General features: G+C 37.2%; 1 protein-coding gene across 6 annotated transcripts in view; it reads left to right on the plus strand.

Annotated features, from left to right (window-relative positions):
* The first annotated feature begins 9,937 nt into the window (after positions 1 to 9,937).
* LRRFIP2 (LRR binding FLII interacting protein 2) overlaps positions 9,938 to 19,466 on the plus strand; it is a 49,242-nt gene continuing 39,713 nt past the window's right edge. For all 6 annotated transcript variants that reach the window (XM_035898110.1, XM_035898115.1, XM_035898128.1 and 3 more), the window contains exon 1: positions 9,938 to 10,049. In XM_035898110.1, the coding sequence (XP_035754003.1) occupies positions 9,960 to 10,049 (90 nt within the window). In that variant the 5' untranslated portion in view covers positions 9,938 to 9,959. The remainder of the gene's footprint in view (positions 10,050 to 19,466) is intronic.

Genomic DNA, 19,466 nt, shown 5'->3' on the forward strand with positions numbered 1-19,466 from the left:
TTTTTTGGTTTTTGTTTTTTTTTTTTAATTAGTATTGTTTCAGAGCACGTTCATTTATTCTTGGTGTGCTCTGCTGCTCTAATTGCAAAAGAGACTGATGATAAGAGAGAGGGGCATGTTCACGAGTTTTGAAGGAGCCCAAAACTAGCTCTGGGCTGTGATCTGCTCCCTGTCTTCCAAGTGATTTCCAGTTTGAATCCTAGCGCGATACTTTGAAGGGCAGTGTTAGGTATTTCTCGGATACAAAAAAAGTTTGGTAGATGAAGTGGTGCTACGATGAATATGTATGATCCCCTCAGTGACTCCCTCGTTTTAGAGAGACTTAAGACATTTTTGGCTTGAAATGAGGAAAGACTAGGATTGGTTTTATCCCTTTAAAGTATCAATGTTAGCATTGACTGTCTTTAGAGATGCGGGGGGGGGTGTGGGGGGGTGTGTTACAAATTTCTTGTAAGATTAAATCAATGCTTGCCTGGTGAGTCCTTTAAACTTTCATCATATCTTGACTGTAACTAAATATTGGGACCCAGAAACAGTTGCCTTCTTAATATACATCTGCTTCTTTAGTTAACGTAGGTGCTTAGCAGTGATGTAAGAACAGACAAAAGGTGCTCTAGCAGTACATAATAGTTTGACGTACATGACGTGCTTTTTCCATTGTTTTGTGTTACTTGGGTTTGGAGATGCTTACCTTAGAGTGTGAAGTCAGTCTTACCTGAACTGAATTCCAGGCGGTACCTGAGAATTTGTGAATAGAAGACAGTTGTGTGAAATATATCAGGTGTAAACTTGTTGCCCTAAACATCAGTACTTCTTGTGAACTGCCTCCAAAGCAGCTTATTTTTAAATTTTTTTAATGACTCTCATTGTCTCAGAAGATGGCATATTACTTCAACACGTGTGAACTTTTAGAAAGTGCTCTTTAGATTGGACTCCAAGTAGTGCGGATCTACAGAACCTGTTAAGGTCTGGACTTTCACATAGCGCACAAGTTGTCATGTGCACATACCCAAAAACCTGACACTGCTATCATATATAATTGAATACCTCTGGTATATAATGCCAGCAGAGGATTAGAAACCAGTAACAGGTTTGACACTATGTTGTTGTTTGTGTTTGTAAGAACCTGATATGAAGCTGTGTGGTGATAGTTATGGGTCAGTACAGTCCAGTAGTGTTACAAAAAATGATTAGAGATGCTTTCTGAGAAAGTAATCAAAATTTATTTTCTCAAATATCTGGAAACTAGGTAACATGTAAGTGTATGTAATGGACGATTTGTGTTTATGCGTTACATGTCCTTGATGACAGTTTATGTAAATAGTGCTGTCTGCTTTGTAATGATGATAAAGTTGATATATTTTTTTTTTGTATTAGGCATGCAGAGTTAGAGCTGCTGCAATGGAAGAGGTGAAGGGGCACCTCCCAAAGGGCCAGGTGGGAACAAGCATTTCTAAGCCTACCAGCCTGCTACCACAGCAGGAGTGATGTCAGCTGATTGAGGAAGCAGCAGGTGGAGAAAGGTCTAAGGGGTACCCAGGAGAATTGTTTCTGCTTGCTTCAGTAGCTTTTCTTCATTGTACTGTAACTGTAGCAGTAGTAGAAAAGAGTGTAGGAGTGTATTAAATTGGTAATGGAAAAATATCTTAAATAGTTGCAGCTTGTTACTGAACGTGGGTTGTTACCATGGGGCTCTCTGTTTGTTTCGTTAAAAAAAAATAGGAGCCTCAATATAGTAGCAGTGTTTTGGTTTGGTTTTTTTTCAATGAGTAATGAATCATTCTTCTGCAAAATGACAGAAAGGATACTCACTTTGAAAAACCTGACAGTGTAAAAAATGGTGGTTGTTCTGTTTTAGAGTAAACACGGAAGATTCTTGTGACTTTGTTTTTTATTATGCATTCCCATCATTTCTCATGGTGCTCATTATCATGCTGTCATTTCCTCATATTTTAAAATCATGTTTGATTTCTTAGTTTGTTCCTGGATCTTTTGGCATTTATGGTAGCACGGATTCTAGAAAAGTCCCAACTGTGTTATGCTGCTTGTCTGAAACCTACACACACTTTACATTGTGCCCCGAGAGATCCTCTGATGAGTGACCATTATAAGAGCTTTGCAGATACTTCTTCTCACTGATGATAATATCCTGTATGTAATGTTTTATTTTGTGGAGTAATGGTATCTCCAAGTGCAGCTGTTAGCAATTGACTGGCAGAGAATTTGTACTTCATAAAATCAGTGCTACTGCTTGAAGTTGCACCAGTGTATGATGTTGTCTTGGAATTTTGGTAATTTGTAAAGACTGAGGAAGGTCACCAAAGATAGCTTGGTGGGTCTAGAGATGCCTGGTGGTTCTACAGGGCTGTAGGAAACATTGGCATCGTTCCTGTCTTGCACTGCTTTAAGTTTGCTAACCAAGCATGGTTACACTTTATGGCTTCGTCAGGCAGTGCTCTTTGCAGGCTGCGTAATGGCTTTTTGATTGTCTGAACTGGCAACTTTATGTTCATCTATAGCTTCATAATGCCAACAAACTGAGGGATTTCAACCTCCTCTACGGAATTGTCATTCTGTTGCTAAAAACCGTGAAGTTGTAAGAAGTTGTATTTCTGAATTTTAAAACAGCAAATAAACTGCAAATATGCTGCATTAAAAGGGTAGGTTGTGCAGTTGTCAGCTTGTACTGGATTAACTATCCAGAGAGTAATGTTTTTTCCTGAAGAAGCTGACGTGAGCTTGTCCTCTCAGAGCAGAAATTTTGTGCCAATGGTTTCTGAAGTGCGCCGTGATTAGAGATGAACAGTTTGGTTTTGTTGGTTTTTTTTTTTTAATGGAAACACTATTCATGAACTGGAATAACTGCCTCCATCACAGTGGTAAGCTCTGTAATCTTTTGGCAGACAGTAATTACATGCTTTTCTCAGTCTTTGCTTTTTCCCTTTAATGTTATATCTTTTACTCATATTAGCAGCTCTTTTTTGCAATAGCTGTAGTTTCAGTGAATCTTTTTCTGAACAAGGTTATTCTGAATGAAAAAATCTAAAGGAGTCCTTAAGACTATTGCATTAAACCCCTGTTTATTTCCTTCTCTCACTCCCCACACGCTTCTTCGTTGGGTTATGGTCATCCTGTCATCATGCAGCTCCTTTTCTTGGTCAGGTGCTTTTGGGCCCATGGACAGACATATTAATTCCAAAGAGCATACCCTTGTATAGGGGCATTCTTCTGGGTAAGACTTTTGTGTTAGTCTTGCATAATTTTAAGTTAAAGTCATGTATTTTTATTCTATGCCCATTTATTTTTGTGTTTTTTTTTTTTAATGGAAACACTATTCATGAACTGGAATAACTGCCTCCATCACAGTGGTAAGCTCTGTAATCTTTTGGCAGACAGTAATTACATGCTTTTCTCAGTCTTTGCTTTTTCCCTTTAATGTTATATCTTTTACTCATATTAGCAGCTCTTTTTTGCAATAGCTGTAGTTTCAGTGAATCTTTTTCTGAACAAGGTTATTCTGAATGAAAAAATCTAAAGGAGTCCTTAAGACTATTGCATTAAACCCCTGTTTATTTCCTTCTCTCACTCCCCACACGCTTCTTCGTTGGGTTATGGTCATCCTGTCATCATGCAGCTCCTTTTCTTGGTCAGGTGCTTTTGGGCCCATGGACAGACATATTAATTCCAAAGAGCATACCCTTGTATAGGGGCATTCTTCTGGGTAAGACTTTTGTGTTAGTCTTGCATAATTTTAAGTTAAAGTCATGTATTTTTATTCTATGCCCATTTATTTTTGTGTCTCCTTTAGAGTTTGCTTTGAGAAAAGCACTGAAGTTTAAACAAATAAGATTTCCAATGTGATTATTCCTGCTTCTGCTCAAATATGAATGCTACTTCTGCTTTTTTGCAGTAATAATACCTCTGGCTTGTTTGTAGCTTTGTGTTGATAGAGCTGCAGTTTCGTGAGGCTGTTCTTTAAAATTGCTGGGTTGGGTTTTCCACTGTTCTTCTGAGCACATTAGCTTTTAGAACTTTGCTTTAATTGCAGGTATGGTAGCTTCACTCATCAGCAGTATTCATTTGTTGAAGTAAAGAGCAAGTGTTCAGTTAACTTATAAAGTATATTTAGATTCTTTAATTTCAACCCCCTTAGTTATTTGAAAAAGTTTTTGCTCTTTTTAGTATATTTCGCAAGTATATTTTTAGTATATTTAACATCTGTGGAACTGTCAAAAATCAAAATGAGTTACTACTGTTTGTGCTTTATCAGCAACCTGTGATTCGTTTGCTGGTGAGGAATGTTTGGGTTTTTTTTCCTCCTGCTTCTTGCATTCATCCTCCTTACTTATTAATGTGTTTCTAACATTATTTGTCTAAGTAACCTTGAATTAGGTTAGGTTTTTAGACTGTTTGATTTCAAGAAATTCCAGTTTTCCTCTGTGTTAATGTTCCCTTCTCCTACTGGCTTCATTGCCTTTTTGTTCTTATGAAATCAAATAATTTAGCCACTAATTTACATTGAATCATCTTATAATTGAAATTGATCGCACAGGCTATTACTACGTATCCTATAAGATTTTGGGCTTTTGTTGCGAAAATGTTCAGTGCTATGTCTTGTTTGTTAAGAGACAGATAAAATTCTGTAACAAACCTAGGTATTTATGTACTCTGTTATTGTGAAATTACATTCAGGTGATATAATGAACAACTTCCCAGTAGTGTTTATCTGTCTTATCACATGTTAAAGATACCCATTTCCAGCAGCAGAGGCAGTTAGCACTATTGCTGTAGTCTGTAGAACCTCCTTTAAGGTCCACTCAATTCAGATATTTAAAGGTCTGTAGCAGATAAAAAACACTAGCTTTACAAGTGGTCAACTGAAACTGCAAGAAACTTTGCCTGGATGTTATGGACAAAAGGTGCAACTCCTTCTCCGGATTAAAATAATTTACTTCTTTAGAGATATAAATTGATGTGTTTGTGGCTTTGGACTTGAAATGCAGGGGCTGCTGGCTTATATTCTGGTATTAATTAGGAAATAGAAGCTGGTTCTAACAGCAGTGGTTCTAGAGCAGGGCTGTTCTTTTCTGTTGTTGGATCAAATATACAGAGATTGTTTCTATGCAGGTGAATTTTAATTATCTTGTGGTCTTACTTGAAAGAGAAAAGGAGAGTTTCAGTCTGTATATTTTTAGCCTGTTCACACTGTAGTATCTGAATGCCTTGCATGTATGTGATGCCAAGCACACTGGCATAGACCCAGGCATCAGAACAGGTGGTGCCGTTGAAGGCGGTGAGCGATAGCGCCTTAAGTTGTAGTGTAGCTTCTGTTTTATATAAGACAGGTCACACTTTTTTTCTAGGAAGTGAAAAAGAAACAAAGAGAACCTTTAGTCAGAAGGTAATAGAAGAAGAGTAGATGGCAAAAGACTTGGGGAAGAGATAAAAATTATAGAGGCCTGAAGTGAAGACGGTGAGAGAGGGAACTTGAGGGATTTTGTCACAGGTCTTCTGGTTTGTTTGGGGACTTCAGATGCATCAGGTTTTCGGGATGAAATACAACAGGATGTCATTTCATCAGTCGTGTAATACAATATGTAACCCAGCCTACAGTAAGAAATAAACATGTACAAGATGTGACTAGGGAAATTCTGAACTGTAAATGCAGTACTTCCCTTTTATTGTCTTCAACAGTTTAGGAAGGCCAGGATAACAAACTGTTCTTTGTGTGGTTTTGTTTTGTTTTGGGGTTCTTTTTAGTTATTATCTGTGAAAATTCTAATGTTACAGCATGTATTAAATTCTTTATAACATGCAGAAAAATAATTTTCCCTCTAATTAGCAAGTTTTGTAAGTGAAGCACCCAAGAAATATTTCTGCATGCATGTGAAATACTTGGCACCTTATATTTTTCTGAGAAGTAACATCATGATACATTTAGTGTTAAACTAATTAGTCTATTAGCAATAGAACTCTTCAGTACCGAAATGTATAACAAGATATTAAATACTCTGATATACATCAGCTAAATTAAAAGTTACGTGGAAAGGAAGAAATTGTGACACCACTCCTTAAAGGAATATTAAAACATCTTATTAAAGAAAGCTTATATTGAGGTTTAGTTTCAAAGCTGGAAGCAATAATAACTATAGAATCATATAATCTTTTCTTTTGGAAGGACATCTGGAGGTCACCCCTTGCCCAAATGTGGTCAATTAGAGCAGGTTTTTCAAAGCCTTGTCCAGTCAAGTTTTGAGTATCTTCAGGACTGGACTATTCACAGCCTCTCCAGGCCAGTGTCTAACTACCCTCTGTTCTTTAGCTCCAGGGTCCCCTATTTGCACATGATTCCTGTTGGAGATGTGGGCGCTCGCGATTTGCGTGTACCTATGCTGTTGCCTGCAATGCACATGCAGCAAGAGCATCCTTCACAAGCTCGTGTTCATGCACCAAAGGTGTGCGTTCTCCTCCCTTGCTGCACCCTGCTAGCTGGAGTGCAGGACCTTGCATCCTCCAGGAGGGATGCTGCACTGTCTGGCCTGGACAGGTATCGTGATGCTGTCAGCAGGGTGACTTCTGGCAGTGTCAAACCAGGTTTTGACCGCTGCTGCTTCCCCTCCAAGGCCTAACCCACTGGTACAGCTTTTCATAGTTTTTTATACTACTTTTCAAGAGGACTCCTTTATTTCAAACACATCTTTGTCATTTTCTGGTTACTGTTTAATCTAACTGATGATCCTCTTGCTCTTCAACATGACCAGTTCTGGTCAAATATCCAGTCAGACAATTTTGCACTTTTGATTAACATGCGCACAAATTCCTCTTGTCACATTTGTTGTTATCCAGACCCTTTTGCAAAGGGTAGGCCTTGCTGGCACCCCCCCACTATGTCCCATGCATCACTATGCAATGGTTCTACAGTTTTCTTAGTCTTTCGTTCCCAATGTCCTTACAGTAGCCTTTCTTTTTGTCCTTATCAGCCTTCGCTAGTTTTGACTTCAGCTGAGCTTTTGCTTTCCTAACTCCTCCTCTTAGGCAAAGGCAACATCTCTATATACCTTCCAGGTAATCTGTGCCTGCTTCCTTTTTTGGATTTTGGCTCAGTCAGGAGTTCTGTCCTCATCCTAGGTGAGAAGTGTGGCAGATGGCCGGAAGGGACACCACACTTTGGCACAATTACGCTACAGCAAGACTGAGAGGCAGTGCTGCTTGCTCATTTAAAGCATCAGCATCTAATTTTTTCAAATTCACTACTCTATGTGTGTATATGTATTAGTGCTTATTGTCAGTCTGAACATAGCTATATTAAAAATAGCTATATAACATTTGATTCCCCAAGTCAGTCTGCCAGCTAAGAGAATCTCACTGAATAAACGAAGACAAGTTAGTTGTCTATTAGAAGCGGTATGTTGTTTAAAGGATGTCCACAAATACAGTTAAAGTCTATGGTATGTGCAGTTATTCTGCAGTTTTTACTTACGCGGTGAAGATTTAGTTAAGAAATACAACCCTTAACATACAAATTAAAATAATTTCATTTCATGCTTAGTGACCTTTTTTAGTAGATAGATTTGAGTTCTGTTGCTTATGTGAACTACTGTGATAATGTAATTTCTTGATTTTTCTTTTTTGGCTAATATATAACCTTGTGAAAACTGTCAGTAATAGGGGAGTATCGGTTTATGTCTTGATGCAACTTCTACTTTGGGCCCTAGCTGCTTTTCTTATTTGAAGTCAGACAATAAGAATTACTGAAAAAAGATGCAGTTTCTTTGAGACATTTCTTCCAAATGTGGGCAGCAACCTTGTAGCTCTGAGCTTAAACCTTTGCCACAGAGATTTCCAAACTGCTTTCTGTGTGTAAATATCTAAATTAATCTGAGTACAAAACATAAGTTTGCTTGCTTGCTTTTAAGACTAAAAAAAGACTCTTAACAAATGCATTAATGTGACAATACTTGTCCCAGGCCTTATCTCAGATCTCCCTTCACCCTGAGTTTGAGCTCTGCTGTTCTACTTCCAAGACCTCTGGTAATAGTGAGGCTGGAATCTTGTATTTCTTCCTGAAAGCGTGCTGCTAAAGCCAAACCAAACAACAGCAACAAAGAAATCATGTGGGGGAGTAACAAATAAATTGAACCATGAGCCGCAGGCAGATGGTGAAAACGCTCCCTGGCAGGTGAGTCCTATGTGTTGGTCCAAATGCCTGTATTTTATCCAAGCACTCTGCACTGCAAAATGAATGAGCAGCCTGTGGAGGAATGGATGGAATTTGGGGGGTACTTATGTCCACCCTTCCCCATCATGAGTATGTTCATTACTGGATGAATTACATCTTCTCTGGCCCTTCAGATACTGTGGTTTTATTCCTCTACTACTCATTCACAAACACTGCAAGCTCTTCTTTAAGGTTTTTACACAATGGAGTTGTGCACCTGCAGTATTGAGTGTGTTCAGTTTTGGTCTCAGAATAGCAACTGGAAATTGTTGTATTTGTCCTATGCAGGAGCTTTCAAGAAGGGGGTACGTATAGTTTCAAGTCCTTGTTGTCTTTTCTCTCATCAGCAATTACATAAAGAATAGTAAAACACCTGCAGAATTTGAAGCAGAGTAAAAGACTTCTTGCCTGCAAGGAAAAGAGAGGACTAGCAGCATTAAGTTTGGGGGGGGTGGGTAAGAAGTGTAGAAGCTAAAATAAAAAAAACAACCAACCAAAAAACCCCCAAAACCCCTAAAGCAGCTTTAATGCTACTTGACATCTTTGAGTGCCAGAAAGTACCACGATATATTTTGGCTTTGTGATTGCTGTATAAAAATAACAAAGTAAAAACTGTGCTTGCACAAAAATACTCCTGTCACATTCTTCCCTCCTTCCCCCCCCCCCTCCCCACTTTGATTAAACAGTAAGGAATTCTTGAATGTTTGATGGTTAGACCCAGTATGAAGGATCGTTCTTGCACCAGTTCAGTTGCAAAAGGATAGCCAAGAGTAGTTCCCTTCTAAACCTTTTCTATTTGCATGAAGATAATTTTGTTCTAAATAAGGTGTTTTCCCAAGCCCTGTGTGGGACACTTATCTCGTTTATATCAAATAGCTGGACTACCACCAAAGTCTGATCTGGCTTTTGGAAGGACCTGGATGTCTGGAAGTAGGGTGTGTGCTATGTTTTGGTTTAGGAGTGATTTTTATATTCTTGCAATTGATAACAGGTTTCTGAAAGAAGATTGAGAGGGTACTTTATGTATTATTCTGGGTATATGATGCTGGTACGTTTCTCTCTTCATTTCCCAAATTAGGAATCTCATTTGCCAAAATGATGTTTGTTTGTCAAGAAAAGTCTTGTCTTCTACTACAGTAAAACTTCTACTTTAGTAGAAGACTGCAGTTTTCATTCAGTCACAGCTGAATAAGAACAGCTGTATTAGGGTGTAAATGAGCCCCATTTACCTGCTTGGATGCTTTGCAAAGTTTGTCCGCAGAATCTGTCTTTCCTGTTGTGGAGAGACTTCTAATGATTGTGTAAGTTTAATTCTTGAAGCCGTTGTTGCCTATAGGTTTTCTTCATGTCCATAAAATTAAATGGATACTTATTTTTAGAAGTTGTGAAAAGTGACAAGGTACATAGTATCGTCATTGAGCTAGGACCAGTTGACAGTTGTGCGTAACTCTTAAGCTGTAGGTAAACTGTTGGGTTCTGTTCAGTAGAAAAATGCTGTATATGCATTTTGTAGGATGCAGTGGTGTTCTATAAAGTTCTCACAAGATTTTGTGATAAAGTTTTCTTAGAAATACAATTGCTGGATAAATTTGTGCCAGTGGCATGTAGGTTTCTTGAGTATTATATAGCTAAAGAATTGGAAAATTTATTATATTTGGGGGTATGGGTTGTTTTTAATTCCAGATCTGAAAACTGAACTTCTTCCTGCCTCTTTTTGCAAATACAGAACCAGAGAATAAAAATGGGAACTCCTGGATCAGGACGGAAGAGAACTCCAGTGAAAGACAGGTTTTCTGCAGAAGATGAAGCTCTGAGTAACATTGCCAGAGAGGTTTGTTAATTTCAAATTGTCTTAAATTCAGAAATAGGGATGAAAGCAATCTCATTATCCAGAAGAAGTTAAATGTTTTAAGCTGTGTATTAAAAAGCGTAATTAGCCAACAGTATGTCAATTAATACAGACTAAGAGTAGTTTTGATCAAAAAAATCACATTTACTGACATGTTGTCACAATGATATATTAATTATAATATTAACGTGACTTCATAGGATCATACTTAGGCTTAGCAGATATTTCTACAAATAGTTATATGCTTAGCTAAAGATAAATGAGAAATCCAGTTGCTATCTCCTGTCTAAAACTAAAAAATTCCACATTTATCCCATTGATGTGTATAGTATTCTTAAGATGGTAAGTATGGTGTATTAGTATTGAATGAGTTATAGTCATTATTAAAAGGTATTTGTAATATATTCTATTTCAAATGTGGTAAGTCACATTTCTGCTAAATAAGCCTAATAATATATATGCTTCACCAGGACTTTATTAACAGAGTCACCACCCGAAAAATAGAGAGCTGGTGGTAACCAGCCAAAAATGCAATTACAAGAAGTTGATACAAAGGGGAATTTTGTCCCACTGGATATAGGAAGGAGGCAGCTGGAATTTAGAAGCAGCTGGAATTTAGTCTTACAGCTATCTATTTGGACTTGAGTTTTTCTGGGAGGAAACTCTGCAACTTGGAAAGAAAAGCCTTAGCACCATTTGTATACAAGTAGATACAGAAGCTTTGAACTACACTATCTACAAAGTTGCTCACCCTAGTTGACATAAATGAGTGCAAAATGCAGATTCTAATTGGCCTTGTAATGTGAACTGTTGCCTATACGTTTGTGTGTAGTGTATATATACATATATGTGTATGTAAGACAAAATAGGTAGGTGATAGGTCTATGAAAACACAACTTGTGTATGAATTTTCAAATGTAGCCATTACAGACTGTAGGCAAAGGAAATGCTCTGTCAGCAAAAAGATCATTTTCATTTAGTTGGTAACTTTCCAGAAAGCTGTGTTCACACCAAATCTAATGGAAGTTCTTGCCCTACCAGATATGTTCTGTGTGAGCCTTTGGGTCATGTATGGGCTCAGTCATCAAGTTCCATCTCCCATTTTTGGGGAAAACAGTTAATGAAGGAGAAGGAATCTGGCTTTAAGTTTCTGTCGAGTATACTTTGCATGGTTCCAGTACAGTAACATCAGCTTACAACTTAGCCTAGATAAAAACGTCTCAATCACAAGGTGTAATTATTATTATCTCACTTAAAATTACTGTGGGGCTTTGTTCCCTTACATTGCTAACCCCCTCAATTAAAATTTGAGCATGAGCGTAAATTAAACAAAAATGAAGCGTTTTTTTTCCCCCTTAATGCTAAATTAAACTAGTAGTATGTCTCATAGCTAGAGGTCTGTGTAGGACAAGCTGTTCCTTAGATCTTATGTCAGACAGCAGCTGTTGTCATTGAATTGGTAACTGTAATTCATAGTATTAGCCAACTTATTCTAAAGAAAACTTCTACTTTAAAGAAACAGAAGGCATTTCTTAGGCTATAACAGCACAGGCCAGTTAACAACATTAATTTCTGTCTTTAAATAACATCTGACTTTACTGTGTCGTACATATGCCTTATCATTTGAGGCTGGGGAAAAGTTTTCAGTTACCATGCTGATATAGGGCATGCCAATCTTTCAGTGCATGAATACATAGAGTAGATGTACTTTACCATTCTGTGGCCATTATCTCAGCAACATAGTTTGCTTATCTTTTTATTGTCAAAGGGTGTTTTGTTCCAGAACTTCCTCTGCTGAAGTTACCTTTTTAGCAGATGTTACTTACAGCAGTTGAACGGAGTCCTGTAATCCAGAAGTCAGACATTTTGTGTGGAAAACATTCCTAAAAGGTGTCCTAGGTATCGAGACAGTAAACAGAATATGCTGAAACAAAAGACTGGCACTCAAGGTGATCTTGTGGAAAGACTGCATAGAAATGCTCTGGGATCTAGAGCAGTCACAGAATGGCACTAGGAATTATCAGAGTTTGTAATACTAGCAAAGACTTCTTGAATAGTGAAATTTCAGGGTTTTTTTCCTCTGAAAGTTCAGATTTCAGAAAGCACTAGTCCTATTCTTTCTCACCACTCTAATTTGACAAAATTGAGATTTCCTTGTTCTGTGGGACATGGAAAACACTACAATTTTTTTACTTTTGGTACCAACAAACATCTGCTTTCTAGGAAAAGTTGTGTAAAGAATTGTTTGGTACTGATTCAATAAATTAATTTCTATATAGTTATTCTTCTGCACTGTTGAATTTGAGATGTCATCTTACATGAAAATGTTTAATGGAAGACAAGGGCACTATCATAGAATCTGAGGGCTTGGTCAAACTACTTCCTCCTTGTGAGTCGTCTTTCATTTTCTCCATCTTTCCTCTGCTTCAGAAGACTCTTTTCCTCTTTTGGTTGTATCTCTTCCCCTTCACTTCTTGTAACACTGGCACTGTTATTTAGAGACCTCTTTCATATCTTTTCCTTGCTGTGGGGATTTGCATTGAGACAAGCTCTTCTGCAATGCTTCTGCACTAAACAAGGCATAAGTATGCTAAAACAGCAACATTGGGGTGAATTACTGCCTTATGCCAAGAACTTCTGAGTTACCAGACTTCTCTCTTTGGGACTTATTTTGTGTTCTGTTGTGTGTTATCCTTCCTGGCATTGAATTCCCTGTGCTCACTGAAACTGAGGAAGAGTAAAGGTGATGTACATATCCAGGGAAGGGAATCTATGCATCCTTTTCTGGAAATAATGCACTCTTCATATGATTCAGTGTCTTGAGTGAGATTGGTTGCAGTTGATCAGTTTGATCCTCCCCTCTTTGGGGAGGATTACCAGTTTATCACGTTTTTTTTCAAAAGCTGTAGAAAAAGGTGGTAGGTTATATTGTCGAGGTGTTTCCTGCAAGGAGAAAAGGATCTCTGAGTGTAAATACACCCAGCTACATTAAAGTGGAGTATTGGCAAGTGTCTTCTGATTTTAGCAAGGTTAACATGAAGTCAGGTAATCACTTCTTTAAAAAAAAAAAAAAAATTAAAAATGCCTATGTCCTGCAAATATTAAGAGCTCTTTTATACCATGTTCTGGTTCCTTCTCTAGCTGTTGTAATGGATTCTGAAGCGGTTGGCTTTCTCAGATTGACAAAAAAATATAAGACAGCTGGTGTAGAAGACAGTTTCTTCTGTCTTGTGGAAAGTTTCTTCATTCCAAATAATACATAGGGATTGTCTAGTGTGACTTCAGGCTCCTGTCTAGATTAGGTTCTTTTTGTTTAACAAATAACTAAACAAATAAAAATTGAGGTTTGTATTCTCAAGGTTATATTCACAGTCTACGCTGGATACAGTTGGTACGACCTCAAGATCTGTTTTCCCTGGGGTTTTATTGTGGAGATTATCTGCTTATAAAGCTGTTTTGTGGACAGCTTATGTTCAGCTGACTTCTGCATCACTGCTTCACTTGTCTTTGTAATTTAGAGACAAGTTGTTGTGTTCATTTTAAATATTCAGCAGTAACCTGTTGTCGCCAGGCATCTCTTGCGTTTACTTGAAACCTCTTTCTCCAGGACCAGCCCTACCTGCAATCGCAGAGGTTTCGGTCACTCCTGCATTCTTACAGTAACTTCAGTTCAAGCTCAGATACAATGAACATCATGCCAGAAAGTGAGAAGAGACTCATGACTCTTGTCTTCTCACCAGCCTCAACCTGATAAGCAGCAGTTTGAAGGGACAATCAGGATTTACCTTTTATATCCTTTCTTTCCATGCTTGCTTCAGCAACCCTTCCATTCTAGAGGACAAAGAACTATAGCTTATGGACAACTATTGTATCACTATTCATTTAATTTCTTCCTTCTAGCATCTTGTCTGTATTTTTTCAGAAACCCTTCTCATGACTGTTTTCATTGCATAGCAGGAAGTTTGAAACTCTTAAGAGATGTTTTCTAATGGGAGAGAATAAAGATTCATTTGGATTTAAAATTCACCCTGTAGTTGCTCAAACTTTGAGTAGAGTGCAGTTCTTCTTACTTTAGTAAAAATGTCATGTTACTTAAATTGCAAGGGTAGAAAAAGCCGAGTTCAATATTTTAAAATGTTTGAAGGCTATATCATCAATTTTAAAACAGTTAACAATATAGTCTTTGTCACATTGAACCTATTCAAAGTTCAGTACTTGTTTCTCTCTGTGTATAGCTTCAGCTTTTCATAAACAAACAAAACTCCAGAGAACCCCACCCTCACATGGAGAATTTCTTTGTAGATGCTACATGATTTTTAAATTTGTTTTAGTAAGAGATCTCTTAAATATCTTTAAATTGGCTATTTCTACTTTAGTATTAAAAAATTTTGTTTGCTGTTGTTTTTAATAGTGGTTAAGTGTGGTTAAGGATATTTTATAGGAGGTAAGGTATTCTAGATATTTTCTAATCTATATATGGTGCTGTATAATAACTGGCAGAAGAATAAGAGACATCAGAAATAAAGAATCCTAAACCTTTTAGTTATGTATACCGTAAGATTTTGTTGTTTATAGTCTTTGCTTTGTAGGCAACTGGAGGAAGAGTAGACACATCAGAAATAAGTGGAAGGAAGATATTTCTGAGGAGGCATAAGAAATATAAGAATATATAAGAAATATTTGGCACACGAGTGATGGTCTTGCCTTGGGTCCATGAGACAGTAAGGAGATGAGGAGGGTAAAAAGCATGGAAATGCAAATACAGAAGTAATGAGCAAGAGAAGAAATAAATTATGCATGTTCACTTAAGAAATGATGAAATAAACTTTATATTGCAGCGTGTAATAGTGTATTAAGAAATACGGTGAATGCTTTAAAACACTCACCCTGATGCTTTGCTGGAGCTGGCAGAATGCCGAAGCGCCCTCGCCGCTGCCATCTGGTGGAAGGAGAAAAACCTTCCTTGCCTGGGCCTCCTATCTTGGAAAACGCAGGATGTAAATATGCATATCCCTTGACGGAGGGAGAAATGAGTTATACGTGTTGTAGCCCATGATGACAAAATAGTTCTAATTCTTCAATGAAAAGCATTCATATTTTTTTCAGAGGTGAATAACATATTTTAGTATAGCTTGTATTTTGTCCTTTTGAAGCTTTTATGCTGAATCTGAGCTAATTAATGAACTGCTTTCTCTACAGTATAAAAGTTAAAATCAAAATACTCTTGCTTTCTAGTGAATTCCTTCTTGCAAGCAAGGGGAAGGAAGAAGACGCCTGAGACATGTTATGCTTCTCCTTGCTTGACATGGGGGAAATTTCTACCATGTAAATTCTATGTACTAGTATACATCTTATCTTGGTGAAGAACTTGATCATTGCTGTGAAGAGACTAAGAAAAAACACATCAGAAAGGAGAGACTCCAGACTCAATCTTTACAAAAGCATTCAAATTAAAATCTGGTCTTTTTCCTTTTCTACTTTCTTGCCAAAAATATCTTGGATTTAACTGAAGAACTAAATGTTATCCTTGGAAGTTGAGATAAAATGGTTTGAAAGGTTTTCAAAAGATTGTGGCAGAATATGTATTAAAAAAAAATGGAATAAGCAGAGATGTTTTCTAAATGACTGTAAGTAATTGTTAGTAATTGGGTTTTAGGTGAAAATGAGGAAACTGACCATGATGCCTGTAATGGAAGGAGAATATTCTTTCTACCCATATGTTTACTAGGCATATGCTATGAAATAACCTAATCAGTGAATACTGCTTCGAGGTGGTAGCTTAACTGCTTGAAAACAGCCAGAATCATCATAATCTTCAAGAATGAAATGCTGTTTATGCAGGTGCAAAGAAACATTACTTTTATTTTTGCATATGATGTTCTTTGGTACCTATTTCAAAACGAAGAATTCCAGAAGTCAGTGGTAACAGATGGCTTTGTTTTGTTACTGAGAGCAGAGCTAGTACCCAAAGAAATGCAGACATGGCTCTTGGTTTAAAATCACATATTTGTCCTTAGGGTAGGACATAAAAGGTAATGAGTAGTATGAGTATGTTCATATATTAAAAAAAATTTACAGATTTAGTTATTAATTAATCCTTTATTAATTAATCCTTTTTTCCCTACCCAAAGTCTTGAAGTGCCTCTTCCTTGTGTTTTTTTTTCTACCCAATCTCTTTTGTTACAAAGATCTCTGTAGTCCTCTGTTTCCTTTCTTGATTGCTTCTCTGAATAAATTCCATGCAAAATTGTTGTATCTATACCTCATGGCTCCTATTGCCCTCCAGAATTAAAACCATGCTATTTCTTTCCATTCTAACTTACCAGTGTAAGTGTACTGGTATGGCTCTAACAGGTTTGGATACCTCATCTCTTCAGATACCTCATCTACCTCAGTTAAAGTGTTTAAGAAAATTCAGCTACCACGTTTCTTTTTAGCAATTGGAAGTCCCCTTTAGAAACTTTCAGTGTCAGATTTGCTAGGTCTTGGACAGTCCACAGTTTCATTTTTACTTCAGTCAACAATATGTGCTTGCCTACTGTAACTGGGCTGCATCAAAAGAAGCATGGCTAGCAGGTCGAGGAAGGTGATTCACCCCTCTATTCCACTCTGGTGAGACCCCACCTGGAGTACTGCATCCTGCTCTGGAGCCCTTAGCACAGGAAAGACATGGACCTGTTGGTCCGGAGGAGGGCCACAAAAATGATCAGAGGGATGGAACACCTCTCCTATGAGGAAAGGCTGAGAGAGTTGGGCTTGTTCAGCCTGGAGAAGAGAAGGCTGCGGGGAGACCTGATTGCAGCCTTTCAGTACTTAAAGGGAGCCTATAGGAAAGATGGGGGCAAACTTTTTAGTAGGGCCAGCTGTGGCAGGACAAGGGGTAATGGTTTTAAACTAAAAGAGGGTAGATTTAGACTGGATAAAGTAAGACTTTTTTTTTATGATGAGGGTGATGAAAGACTGGAACATGTTGACCAGAGAGGTGGTAGATGCCCTATCCCTGGAAACATTCGAGGTCAGGCTGGATGGGGCTCTGAGCAACCTGATCTGGTTAGCAGTGTCCCTGCTCATTGCAGGGTGGTTGGGCTAGATGACCTTTAAAGGTCCCTTCCAACCCAAACTATTCTATGAAAACAGGAATTCGCTATGTTATATTACTTTTTAACAAGCTGTACTTCAATTAGATGGTATTGTAATATATCTTCTTCATAAATAATATATTTTATTTATGTGTGTCTAAAGACTGTATAGAGAATAATGACTAACAAAACTGAAATCAAGACCGTAGTGGTGAGTCTGTAGAGTGAAATTTGCTTAATGCAAACTGTAGAACTAAGTAACCTGTACTGACTCCCAGCTTCCTATGAGCAAGGAATAGTGATGTATTTAGAATGCTCTACAACTCAAATAGTAATTTAATTAGAAAAGCATTATAACGTGACTGCCTATTCTTTCACTGTTGTCTGGGTTTTTTTCCCCCCAACATAAGTAGTCTCGATTTACATTCTGTGCTGCTTCTGTAGTCCAAACAGCTTCATCTTTTCAACTCAGTTCTTTATCCAAAGCTGTTGTGGCATTGTATTTTCCTCAGCAGATATTTAAAGACTTTATTTCAATATACCTGAAGAATTTAATTTGTGAAGAGTTTTAATGGAAAATTGTTTCACAACTTTTATGGGCTTTCCTCAGTAACATAACAGAGTGAACAGCAGCACCTGTCGAGAAAACTGTCGTTTTGAATTATGGTTATTTCTTTATTAATCTTAGCTTTGAATTTCAATTACATAGTTATCAAGATTTGTATGAGTGCTCTATTGATAACATGAGGTCTGTTCTCTAACAATTCTGCTGAGAATAAAGAATTACTTGGTATGATGGCCTTTCAAATAGTAATGTGATTTGTCTCTTGCTCTAAGTTTTGGTGAAGGAAGCCTGAGAACTGCGCTTTCAGTTAACTTGCCAACTTCTTTGTCTTTTTGAAATTGTGTGCTTTTTAGAGGAATCTCGTTGCTCATATTAATAATTAATGTAATACCAAACCAATTTTTGCTGAAAATTTTCTCTAAAAAGGTAGGTTTCTTACTTCAATTCCAGGCACCCATTTTATGACAAATGTTTGTAGAATTCTCCTGTATTTTATTTAAAGGTTTAGTAAATTGGAAGAAAAGGAGTTTCCCCTCTACTGTCGGAATGTGCAAGTGAGGTCTCTGGCTATAGGACTAGGAGAGAGTAGTGAATTGATTTTTAGTGTGAATCAGTAAATGAGTTAACTTTCTGTCTTAAACTCTGGCAAGGCTTTATTGTTAAAAGGCTAGATCTAGCTGTCTGCTGATCTATAGACAGAACTAAACCCAGACATGTCATCTGTTTGGGTCCTTCCTCTTTCTGTGCTGCATACACGTTTGTGCGAAAGGTTATATGGGACAGAGCTATAATTACAGACAATTACAGAATAGGCTGCAAGTGAGAAGACTTCTTGTTGCATGGGAATCCCCTTGCTTTGCTTGTGTACTATTATCAGATATGAAGAAGAGTAGCTTTATGCTGCTCTGAAAAGGGATTACATCACAGCTGACACAGACTTGGAATCATTTCGTTGTAGTGTGCAAAATACAGAAAAACAGTCTTAATGAGTCATTTGAAGTTAAGGCAAACGATTTTAAGTAATAAAGCTGTAATGTATTTGTCTTCTTTCTCATCATTATTTGATATTTTTGTACCTGTACTTTAATAAAAATGTAAAGTTAAACTGAGTTAAATGCCCTTTTTTTCCTGAAGCACAGTGATAGTTATTGCAGTTGTCATGAATTTTGTAGGTTTCTTATGTTTTAAATAAACCTATTCTGTGATAGTGGCTATATCCTTAACCAAAGGCAAAATGCCATTGAATTTTACATTTTTAAAAAGTTCTATAAGATTAAATGTTTTGGATGTTAGGAGATCTAAATTTTTGGCTGCTGGTGTTTCTCATAAGTTCTTAATTAATATCAGATAAACAACTGAATTTTTGGTGGAAAATCTGTCTTCAGTGGTTTAATATTTCAAAAATTTAAATTAAGATAAAATCTTCATCAACTCATTATTGAAACATGAAAAAAATTGAGCTTGTATTTTCCTCAGCTAGTTTATGCAAAAAATTATTGCCTCATGTAATTAATTAACTGATTAAATTTCAGGTAGCATTTAGGGTCTGAAAGTCAATGTGTTTCTTTTTTGGTTGAGGCTGGATAAAGTGGAGAAAATACATAGTTATATCTGTCAATACCCAGGTTTCACAAGCAGTGCAGGAGATATAACTGATTTTTGCCACTGAAAAGGGGGAGGTCTCACTACTGTTTGTCCTGCCAGTCCCTTTTGCTGGGTTTTGTGTTCATAAAATCATTGTAAAAGCCAATTCAC

The sequence above is a fragment of the Egretta garzetta genome, unplaced genomic scaffold, assembly GCF_000687185.1.
Source record: "Egretta garzetta isolate BGI_Z169 unplaced genomic scaffold, ASM68718v1 scaffold670, whole genome shotgun sequence".
NCBI lineage: Eukaryota > Metazoa > Chordata > Aves > Pelecaniformes > Ardeidae > Egretta > Egretta garzetta.